At 42.7% G+C, this 11,537-nt stretch overlaps 1 protein-coding gene across 2 annotated transcripts; it reads right to left on the reverse strand.

The window, feature by feature from the left end:
- Positions 1 to 644: 644 nt before the first annotated feature.
- LOC129375838 (lysine-specific histone demethylase 2) lies at positions 645 to 11,504 on the reverse strand. Of its 2 annotated transcripts, XM_055055174.1 has the most exons (21): positions 11,323 to 11,503; positions 10,944 to 11,086; positions 9,534 to 9,655; positions 9,371 to 9,460; positions 8,595 to 8,706; positions 8,405 to 8,518; positions 8,286 to 8,324; positions 7,389 to 7,581; positions 7,138 to 7,322; positions 6,407 to 6,577; positions 6,258 to 6,332; positions 5,515 to 5,649; positions 5,216 to 5,387; positions 4,781 to 4,908; positions 4,569 to 4,700; positions 3,583 to 3,657; positions 3,387 to 3,503; positions 3,001 to 3,126; positions 2,610 to 2,732; positions 1,838 to 1,990; positions 645 to 1,342 (listed from the first exon to the last, which is right to left on the reverse strand). In XM_055055174.1, the coding sequence occupies exons 1-21, from the start codon at positions 11,336 to 11,338 to the stop codon at positions 1,259 to 1,261; spliced, it is 2,505 nt and encodes an 834-aa protein (XP_054911149.1). In that variant the 5' UTR covers positions 11,339 to 11,503; the 3' UTR covers positions 645 to 1,258. The 2 variants fall into 2 exon arrangements, with proteins under 2 accessions (XP_054911149.1, XP_054911148.1); XM_055055173.1 differs by having other exon boundaries at positions 7,138 to 7,581; positions 11,323 to 11,504.
- Between the last annotated feature and the right edge of the window lie 33 nt (positions 11,505 to 11,537).

Raw genomic sequence — 11,537 nt, forward strand, 5'->3', positions numbered from 1 at the left:
CTTTTAGATGTGCCTCTGCTGCACCACCTGAATAGAATAATTAGGTCATTAGCAAGGCTCTGGAGAACTGATCTACACACGGAGGAGGTAATTAAGCCATTTCATTCCTGGGTTTTGTACCTGTGGCACATCAAAAAACTGCAGGACAGCGGCCCTCCAGGACTGGAGTTTGACACCCCTGGTCTAATAACAAGGATCTGGGTTGTTTGTAATATTCAGATCTCAGAACTCAGAGATAATAAAGACGCACATTTAGGCATTTTTATGCCAAAAAATACATATTACAGCATTTAGCTACATTTGAAACATTAGAATGATTAAAATGTTTTAAAAACATATTTGGACTCGATATCAAAATTATGCTTTCAAATTAGCAGCTTCAATAAAATATTCAAAATATATTTTTAGTCACACTAATAGTTTTTCAAGTGAAATAATTTGAGATGTTTCCTTAATCGCCTGATGTTGCTAATGAGCATCATACCTAAACTTACAGTTCCAATGTTCTAATGTGCAATCTTTAATTACTGTCGGATTGATAACAGAACCCAATTTTTTTGTATTGATTAGCTAAGGTTTTAAAATCTCAAGTATGTTTCCATCTCATAATTGAAAGGATGTAAACGGTACAGCAGGAGTGGATCTGATTTTTGTGGCAGTTTGTAGCTCGGTTTATTACACAATCAAGACAAACAGGACATGAAATCACATGAATTCTCGTCAGTCACAGTCAATCGAGACAAAGTGAGGAACTTCTCCAAATCTCAGGAACGTCACTTTTCAGGAAGGATTTCCGTCGTTTTTATTTCCACATATTGAAAACTGGGCGGTGTTTTAAAATCAGCCCTTCCTGATAAGATCCCTGAGAAACAGAACAGTCTGTTGTATTCTGAATGCTGAGGTCCACTCGGTAAGAGACTTACTGTTTTAAATCAAAAGTGCTGCGGAAGAATCACTCTGACTAAATGAACAATTCATCATAAAACATCGACCAGAAAAACTACCGATCATTAATTTCTAAAAGTGGAAAAACTCTGAATAATCTGTTCAGTGATGATGATGACGCCTGAGAGTTCATCCACATTTAAGCATCATGGTTCTGATGGATCTACTCAGAGCTGCAGTTTGCATCAAATGACATGAATAAACAGCATTTCTCTGGTGGAAAGGAGCTGCAGATCCGGACCGGAACCAGCGGCAGAGACGGCTGTCACAGTGAGTTCGAGTTGGTGCTTCAGAGAGCGGCAGGGCGGTCCGGTCACACGGCGGCCATCTTGCTGGCCTCTCTGACACCGCTGAGGTAGGCTCCGGTCACCGTCTGAGGGAAGTGTCGGTTTGTGGCCTGAAGAGAAGAAGAAATGCGGCGAACGGGTCTTAGCTTTTAAAATGTTAAATACCTGCACTTCTGGGATTATAACTAATCTTTAAATGTTCCTTTTCTAGAACAATTTTACAGGTTGTCTTTAGATTGTAGCTTCTTCTGTGACTCTAGTTAAAGGCGCATGTTTGGGCATCATTTTGGTCAAAAATACCTCTTAAATTTAAGCTAAAACTGGGCAAAGGGGCAACCCATGGTGTAACGCTAAACTGGAAGCTGTTGAGCTTGTGCAGCAATGGGATCAAATGTTTTTAGGGTTAAAAAGTTTGTTTCATTCCTTCAGTGCCTGGTGTTGCTAATTAGCAACAGAAGAATTTAGGTTTGATATTCCATTTAAATTTGAGCTTCACAACCTTAATGCATAAAAATGATCAAAATCAATAAAACAAGTATAAATTATAATGGCTAAAGTTCTGCTTACGAGAGTAAAAACAAACATTTTGAGGGACGCAGCGTTACCTCGCCTGCAAAGAAAACCTTTCCCTGCACGTCTTCTGCCAGGATGTCGTACGCCTCACCGCTGCCCCCTGTCTTCACGAAGCTGTATGACATCTGGGACCACACGTCTTTGCTCCAACGCGTCACAAAATAATTCAGAGGATCAGGAACTTCCTGTCAAAACATGGCAACAAGTGACAGGTGCTGTAAAGTCTGTCTGATTTCCATGAAAGAAGCCGTTTCAGTTGCTGCTCTGAAACAAACGTGTGTGTTTAAGAAAACAGCAATGACTTCACAGAAACAGCTGTTTCTGCAACTGATGCAGGTTAAAGGTCATCTCCAAGCCAAAAGAAGTTCATCATTCTCCAGAGAGCTAGATTATTCCCAAGATAAAAACAAATAAAAGAGTAATAAAATAAAATTAAAGACTAAATAAAAATGATTGTTTCCAGAGGAAACAACTTAGCAGGCTACAGGTCAAAGGTCATGGCCTCTTTTCTCTAGAAACAAGATGGCCGTCAAACTGAGCTTAGCAGAGCTGAACCTGGATGAAGGAAAGGAATACTGGGACATCATCCTCTGGACCAGCTGTGAAGCACGGTGGTGGAGAGAAGGTGATCCGGGATTATTCTACGCCTTGCAGCCACTGAGTGGACCTGATCTCCTCTGCAGAACATCTGCCTCGATGCAAACTGGGTCATCACAGGACAACGACCCCAAACAACACTGCTAATCTGCTGTGATGGTCTAGCCAAAGTCCAGCCCTCCTGCTGTACTCGCCGAAGGTCGATACCTGCTCTGGGAAAAGTTCTCGCAGGACCTTCAGGGCCTCGTCGACCACCTGCGAGTCCTCCAGGTCCCCGACGGCAGAAACCGCATCACCAGACATGATGGACATCAGCACAGCCTGTTTGCCCTGGTTGACACCAAAAAACAGAAACAATTTTAACAGATTAAATAACAGATGATCTGTTTTATATTGCAGAGTCTCAGTCTCTCATATTCTCATTGTAGCTCAGGAAATATATATATATGTATTTTATGACTAATTATTCTATAAAATCAGGGATTATTTCTTGATTCTTCTGAAGTTTTTAGCATTAAAAAACTTGTTTCCATAAGTTGATTCAGTTACTTGGTTCAATAAAACCCAGATAATCCCGTAAAGTGAGTGAAGTCCCAACCTGTGGGTCGAGGTCGTAGAAGACGCTGAACATGCCTCTCTTCTCTGGACTCGGCGGGACGTGACCAAAATAATCCGCTCCTTGGATCTTTGAGTCCCAGAACCGGTTCGGAAACTGAAGAGCAATCTGCAGGATAATTTACTGAGATTAGTAACCGTAAAACCTGCCGGATGTTTGGCCTCAAACTGAGTGGGTCGCAAGTAAAATGCTCAACATGAAGACGGACAGTTTAGAGAAATTAAATGTCCTGGTTTCCTACAACTGAATGTCCAGATAAACTTCTAAGAACATTCAGAAAAATGTCAGAAATTTCCCCTTAAACAATGCAATCTGAATAAAAATCAAAAAAAAAAATAAATCTGCTGCTCAGACAGAACTGTGATGACCTTTTCTATGATTCCCGCTCCCAGACTGTGGATCGCCTTCAGCTTCCGTTCAGGAAGTGGCGGGTTGAAGCGGATGGCGTTTTCCTGCAGCAGAGTCAGCGGGACCGTAACGAGGACCTGGAGGACAACAGTCCACATTAAAGCACACCTGACGTGTTGGCATGGAGACGATCCGGGTTCACAGCAGGTGTGCTACCTTCTGGGCCGTCCACTGGGATCCATTAGAGGAGGTCACCTTAACAGCGTCAGCTGAGTAGTCGATGGCCTGAACCTGGAAAAGCAACAAGACTTCAGCATTAAGACGAAGTGGGAAAAACTTGGATGTTTAATCAACGCTAACAGAGCAGCTTGTTACTGTAACTGTGTGTGAATGAAAAATTAGAAATTCAGATCAGACGTTTTAAATTTTTCCATCAGTCACTGGGATTTCAGGATGGATTTTTCAAGATGGCTGCCCCTTTGTCAGCCTTTTCATCCAACCATTAACATAAAATGTTCCCCATTTTCAGGACTTTATGAATTTTATGTCACATCATGTTTTAGACTTTGGTCATTCTATTCATACAACTTAAAATAATAATATGAAGCAAAATCAGAAACTGACGACTTTGTTGTTAGCGAGTGTCACACCAGTCGTCGAGTGGAAGGAGACGAAGTCACGGATAGTTAGCGTTAGCTTCAACTAATTTTTCATTTGCTTAGCATTATTGTCTGCTCATATTTTTATGTGTATATCAAAAGCTTTCACAACTATTTTTATATGTATTTTATATTAGTTTCCATTAGCTATTTTATTTGCTAAGCAGCTTAGCGTTAGCTTCTGCTAATTCCTTTCTATTTGGCTTTAGCTTCTGTCATTTTTAAAGTGTTTGGCAGTTTAGTGTTAGGTTCTACTCATGTCTAGCAGATTAGCTTTGGCTGATTTTCATTTGTTTGTGTTTAGCAGTTTGGAATTAGCTTCAGCTAGCTTTTCATGTGTTTATTAGCTTAGCATTAACATCTGGTAATTTTTTATTAGTGGTTTAGTTTTAACTACTGCTTTTTTTCATCTTTCACAAAGTTTTTAAATTCTTAGCAGTTTCGTGCTAGTTTTTGCTAATTTGTTAACTGGTTAAGCATTTTACCGTTAGTAGAGCTAATATTCTTGCTTAGTGAATTAGTGGCTCGTGCTTCGAGGCGTACCGGACTGTTGGTGCGGATTTCGAGGCCTTCAGCCAGTTTGTGGAGTAAAACTGAGTAGCCCTTCGTTAATAGAGTGTGATCTCCTGAGAACTGGGCAAAAAACTCGTTGTGGTCCCAGAATCGGGCCGATACCTACAAAGAAACAAGAAGAAGACTCTCGAAATGTCCCAAAGTATCGTCTCTTCTGCTTGTTAGGTGGCACAGAAACTCACCTGGTCTAACGTACTTCCACAGGCGAACTCCAGGTTGCTGAGATGAAACTGAAGAACTTTCTCCTCCAAATCACTGAACTGCATCCCAGACTCCTGCAGAAAGTTCTTCTTTATCTCCTGAACCTTTTCTGTGGAGACGATGAAACAATCAGACACACGCCTTCTCCTCTGAACTATGTCCCAGATATTAACAACAAAACCTGCGCCACACAGAGATATCTGGAAAAATAAAGATTCAAAGACAAAACACCTGAAGAAACAGAATTATGATGCAAGTCTCACATAAATGATGTAACAAGACGCAACATGAACGTTCAGACTGCAGATACGATTTGGTTCCAGATATGGAATTGGAAAAAATTTTATATTTTTGGATGAAAAATTACAATTTTTGTCGTTGTGTGGATGTATCCACTAATGAGAAGTGCACAGCACCTCCTAGTGGCGCGTCCTGGCTCTGCGACTTGTCGTTCCTCCAGTCTGAAACCACGTCCAGGATGGCGTTGAAGTGGAAGTCCATGCGCTTGTCGATGGCCGGGTCGGTGGCTCGCCCGCCCTCCTGGAAGAGGTCGCAGCGCTCGCCCAGCTTGTGCATCCTGATGCCCATCTGCAGCAGAGTCATCATCATCATCACCAGCGCCGGCCCCAGGCGGCAGCGCCCCCACCAGGCGGCAGCGCCCCCACCAGGCGGCAGCGGCTACAGCAGCTGAATGTGGCGGCGGTTTGGGCAGAACCTGTTCACACATCAGAGCGATGGGGTTGTTCACGCAGCCGTTGACGATCTGGGCGCCTCGGCCGACGGTGACGCCCAGAGAGCCGTCGTCCCAAACCCGACCGCCGATTCTGTCCCGGGCCTCGAGCAGAACCACCTGGATACCGGAACATTCGGGAAGATATCGATTAATCTGTCGATTCTTTTATACATAACTGATCATTCAGGGCAAAACAATAGGGCTGGATGAAAAACTTATGACAGTATAAACATTTCATATTTGTTGATATCAGTAACTTTTGGGGGATTTTTTTGCTGAATGTATTTGATTTGTTTTAAGTGTAAATCTGATTTAAAACAAGTTGTGACCTTGTGACCTTTCCTGTTTCCAGTCTGCTGATGGTCAGCTGATCTGACTATATTTTTGATGAACTATTTAGTTGTTCTATAGCAAGACAAATAACAGAAAATGAATTTTTTTAGCAGAATTTGAAAGGGATGAAACTACAACTATGCCACCAGAGTTTTGGGTAGTGCTTATTTAGTTTTATAATTAATTTGATGTTAAATATAAAATGAATATACTTTTTGGACAGTTTTGGCTTAATTTCTGCTCTGAATGTGTTTAACTTTCAGCAAAAATACATTTTTCAGTCTATAATCCAGGTGATGACAGTTATTTCAATTAATCACTATTAATCGTTTCAGTCTAGAGCGCAGTGCTGGGATCGGACAGAGAAAGTTCAGAGGTTTCTGGATATCTACCTGTGTCCCAAAATTATGCAGCTGCCGGGCCGCAGCCAGTCCTGCGGCGCCGGCACCGATGACGATCACCTTCTTCTGTGAGGAGAAAACGCATCGTGAGCCCAGATCGGATGATGGATTTAACAACAGGAAGAAGCAGAGATTCTCACTGAGTGGTATCGTTCTGGCAGCAGAGGCTGTTTCACCGCCAGAACGCCGGTGTTGATCAGGCCCTTCCTGGTCATGAAGTGGAGAACCCGGTCCAGCTCCTGAACGCAGCACACGCGCACCAAACCACGAACGATGATGTGCTGAGCACACTTCTCAGCCGTTAGCACTTCCTTCAGAAAACAACAGGGAGAAATACATTTATCATTTCCTGCTTCTAATTCTGATTTTTAATAATAAAGCCTGGAGAGCGACGAAGGTAAACAGAGTTTAGTTCTTCTGGAAGGAGAACATGTGATTATATTGTGAGCTTTCCAGGCACAGAGTGCCATTTTATAACACAATTTAGTATCGATGTTACCTTCTGCTGTCATAAAAATGCTACATATATCAAATATGACTTGAACAAAAATTTAATTAACCCTTAGCAACATCTTTACCAGCGTTGCTCTGAGATTTAGCCCAGCAGTTCCACCAGCTGTTTGCTAATTGGCTAGTCTGAAGGAGCTGAGAAGGGGAGGAGCTGCGCCATGAAGGCGGGGCTAGGTCCACCCAGGCGTTTTGCAGAGCTGAATGGCTGATTTCTCAAACATGCACAAAAGAATCAAAGCAACACTGCAGGAATGCTTTTGATGAGGAAATAACATGAAAATATGATGGACAGATCCAAAAAGTTGATGTTTTGTGATGCTGCCCCTTTCGGCGCACAGCCTCACTGCCGCCTGGTGCTCACCTTGCAGTTCTTGTGCCAGGAGGCCAGGATGAGGTTCCTCAGGGCCAGGTACATGGTGGGATCCCGGGAAAACTCTGGAAACTCATAGAGCTCGTCCAGCTCCATCATGTCGGGCCGCACACACAGAGCCTTTCCGCACTCGTTGGGCTGGTAGAAGGGCTGGAAGTACGGACAGAGGCCTGGAACTGACGGAGAGGAGAGGCATGATGCTTCGCTCCGATCCAGAACGTCGGCCCATCTCCCGAACTTACTCTGCGGCTGCACGGCTCTGCACGGCTCCGCCCGCAGCTCGGCCGCAGAGACGTTGCAGGGAGAGCCGGACGGACTCATCCCCACGCAGTCGGGATAATACGCCGAGAGGAAGGCGCCGGCCGGACTTTCCTTCAGCAGCGGAGGCAGAATCAGCATGGAGTGCCACCAGCTCTCGCTCACCTCTGCAACCCTCTGGAGACAAAAACCAGCTGGAAAAACTCAGAACGGACAAAAAGCCCTGAAATAAACTCATCATAACATCCCAAAAGCAAACTTTACTTCAAATATATTCATATTGTTCACTGGGGCAAAAATACCATCTTCAGGCCATAACTGAAGTGCTCCAGTTTTTTGCACCTGCAACAATTCTTTCTAATTAAAAACTTTTAATTGCTTTAGCTTTTTGTTTTGTAAACAGAGGGCCACCAGAGGGGGTTAAGGAGCCTCAGAAAATTCAAGTTAATAAAAAAAAAAACATATTTTTTTAATCAGACGTTTTTTGCAAATTTGCCCTGATTTTTAATAATTATTATAAAATATGTTAATTTAATGCACTGAAATGTTATGAGGCAGAAGTTATGCTAAACAAATAAAATAATTATTAGATACTAAATAACAGTGAGAAAAAAAAACTTCTCAAAGTTTATGTTTCTTTACATATTAACAGAAACTTATTTGACTGGAAAAAGTTCAATCTCAGCTATTTATTTATATTTTAACAATTTGTGGGTTTTATCAGTAGATTGTGGAACAACCGGCCCTTTAAGAAGAAGTTAGGGTTAGGGTTAGGTTTTGGCTCCGCCCATTTTGGTGACATTTTTCTACATTTGGAGCGGTGCTTTGTTAGCTCCACATTAACAGTTTTAGTTTGATTTGAAAACATTTCTGCATCTCACCAAGTCCTCTGGTTGGGAACACTGGTCAGGTCCTTCAATCTGCAAGCAGAAACAATGTTTCCATGATGACCAAACCGAGAAAGCTGGCGTGGACTCTGATTTTTGCGGCTCCTCTTTACCTTGACGTTGTTGACCTTCATGCCGCAGCGGTATGCTGCTGCCAGGGAGGAGGTTAGCTGGATCTCCTTGGTCAGCTGGCGCCACTTCCTGCAGTCCGGTTTGGTGCACTGAACCTGAAGGGAACGCATCAACGTTACTGATGAAAAGAGAAAAACTCCGTTGTGAGGGAGGAAACGTTCGGCTGCTCACCCAGAACGGCAGCTGCTGGTCGGCCATGAAGGCCTTAAGGCTTGGCTCGCTTTTCCCGTTACTAGTCCACACCTTCCTCCAGGAAGCAAACGTCTCGTAGCCGTCCTTGTGACTGCACACACAGACTTATGCCAGGGCTGTCCAGACTGTGGCTCGGGGGCCATTTGTGGCCCTTGAAATGATTTTGTTTGGCCCTCCACCAGAAGTCAATGACGGTGAAATGTTGTTGGCCAACAATTTTTGTCCAAATTTAAATTCCAAAACAAATTTTTTTATTTTTTCAATGTTTTGTATGTTTAGTGACACATTTCAAAAACAGAAAATTTCACTACTGTTTATAGTTTTTAGTGAAAACAACTAGTACACTTGCAGTAAGTCTACTACAAGACCATTAAAATGACTGACTTAACACAAGTTCCCATATTTTGCTGAATTTGTTTTGTCTTACTTCAACTGGACCAAGATATCTGAACTAGATATGTCTCTAGAAACTACAAAAATACTAGATAAGATTTAGAGTTTTTGCAGTGTGTGCAGATTTTATAAAAACAGAATAATGTAAAATATAAAACATTTGTGCAGGTAAAACTAAAAAAATATTGCAATAAATAAATAAATAAATAAAATAAAATTTTGCATTTGTAATGTTATGACCTTGCAGCCCACCAGTAATTTAAATGTACCAGTTTTGGCTCCCAGAAGCCTGAAAACCCCTGATTTATCCAGAATTTGCTGCATCACAATATCCTCCCAGTGAGACCTGCAGGTAGTTTTACCTTCTATAGTAGTGATCAAAACACTCGTTGCAAAAATGTTCACCACATGACAGGTGGTACCAGCGAGAAGTGTATCCATTTTTTGCACACCTAAAAAGAGAGAAAAGCCTCTGTTAGAGACAAGCCGAGTGATTGACCTTTAACCTTATTTCAGCTCCACTACCTGTCTGATGCGCTCGCAAAACAAACTGGGTAGATGGCCGAGCATCCCGCCTTCTCACATTTCCTGTACTTCTTCTCAGCCTGCTCATCTTCCTCCTCTGTTTCTGTGGCTTTCCTTTTGCTCTGGCATCCAGAGGAGACAAGAAATGGCTTTTAAAGCTGCATGATGTCATCTTTACAAACGTATAGATCTTTTGTTAAGCCTGTCACCATGGTGTGACAGTGTAATATCAAATCAAATCAAATTTTATTTGTATAGCACATTTCAGCAGCAATGCATTTCAAAGTGCTTTACATCATAAACACAAAAACACAAAGTCATGCATCATGGAATCAACAATACATTGTTACATATTACATTTCAAATAAAACTCTAATCAGGTGTGTTTTTAGTTGAGATTTAAAGGAATTTTTGGTGCATAGATGCTGAAAGCTGCTTCTCCTCTCTAGGTTCTGGTTTATGGGGATGCAAAGCAGACCAGAACCAGAACCTGAGAGTCTGGAAGGTTGATACAACAACAGCAGATCTTTGATGTATTGTGGTGCTAAACCGTTCAGTGATTTGTAAACTAACAACAGTATTTTAAAATCTATTCTTTGAGCTACAGGGAGCCAGTGGAGGGACTTTAAAACTGCTGTTATGTCTCTATCTTCCTGGTTCTAGTGAGAACAGGAGCAGCAGCTTCTGGATCAGCAGCTTCTGGATCAGCAGCTTCTGGATCAGCTGCAGCTGGAGGATTGATTTGTTGGACAGGCCTGTGAAGACGCTGTTACAATAATCAATGTGACTAAAGATAAACGCATGGATGAGTTTCTCTAGATCTGGCTGAGACATTAGTCCTCTAATCCTGGAGATGTTCTTCAGGTGATAGAAGGCCGACTTTGTAATCGTCTTTATGTGGCTTGCAAGGTTCAGGTCAGAGGTCATCACTACTCCTAGGTTTCGGGCAGATTGCTAGTTTTTAGGTGTAATAACTGAAGCTGTGCATTGACTCCTCTCCTCCACCTCCTGCCTGAGCTGCTCTTGTCATTTGAAGAAATACACAGAGCCAAGAGGAGGGTCTCAGTGCTGTCAATAAACCTCGTGAACGATATGCTAAACATTCTAATAGTAGAAACAACTTATTATTACAGAAAAGAACAGTTCATCGGTAGAAATGCTAACGAGCTTTAGCATTCACCACCAGCTTTGTTGAGGAGAAGCTGCATCATGGCAGAGGCTTGAACGGATCCATGGACTACTTTTGTTTCATTTTGTTTTTCTTTTTAATAAATGGGCCTAACTAATTTTGAAAAATATGAAAGAACGTTTAACATATATGTGATTGTTCTTTCAATAAGGATAAACATGCAGTGTTTGATATGACGCAGACATGTTTGCGGGATGACCACCGCCCTCCCGGCAGCTCACCTGTCCAGGTGGAGGGTTGTTGCTGCGCTTCACCCGGGTGGTGCTCTGCCTCCCGGAGGAGCGCAGGGTCTGTCCGTCCCCCGGGGACTCACCGGAGCTCCGTTTCCTGGCTCTGCGAGCACCGGAGCCGTTCCCGGAGTAATCTGCAGACAACAACATCAAAATGTGTTGGAGGAACAATGGAGCAGAGCAGGAACAGGCCTTCACTGCCGCCGATGAGCGTGTTTTAATCACAGATGCGGTTATAAACAGTTTAAAAGTTGATTGGGGTCATTAACAGCGAGCAGGCGCTGAGTTTGGGACATTTTAAGCTCTTTAAATGAACAGAACAGCAGCTATTCACTTTAGCATGTTAGCAGTTAGCAGCTGTTACACCAACCTGCGTCCGACAACATGGCGTCCCGCTGAACTCCTGTTAAATCGCGGCTCAACCTGCCAGTTTGTTTCAGAAAAGCCTCAATAAATAAGTTAAATAATCTATTGTTGTTGTGAAGAAAGAAAAGCGCATCTGACGTCAGAAAAGTGCTTCCTGTTTAGCCCAGGAAATGGGCGGTTTGGTTCGGCTAGGTTTGGTGCTACGTTTAAAGTACCTCG

The sequence above is a fragment of the Poeciliopsis prolifica genome, unplaced genomic scaffold (assembly GCF_027474105.1).
Source record: "Poeciliopsis prolifica strain line A6 unplaced genomic scaffold, Auburn_PproV2 SCAFFOLD041, whole genome shotgun sequence".
Lineage (NCBI taxonomy): Eukaryota > Metazoa > Chordata > Actinopteri > Cyprinodontiformes > Poeciliidae > Poeciliopsis > Poeciliopsis prolifica.

Coding starts and splice junctions, on each gene's coding strand:
- LOC129375838 (XM_055055173.1), bottom strand. Junction 4,909..5,215: donor CCAGGACGCGCCACTAGGAG/GTGCTGTGCACT, acceptor TCGTCTCCACAG/AAAAGGTTCAGGAGATAAAG. Junction 1,991..2,609: donor GAGAACTTTTCCCAGAGCAG/GTATCGACCTTC, acceptor ATGTTTTGACAG/GAAGTTCCTGATCCTCTGAA.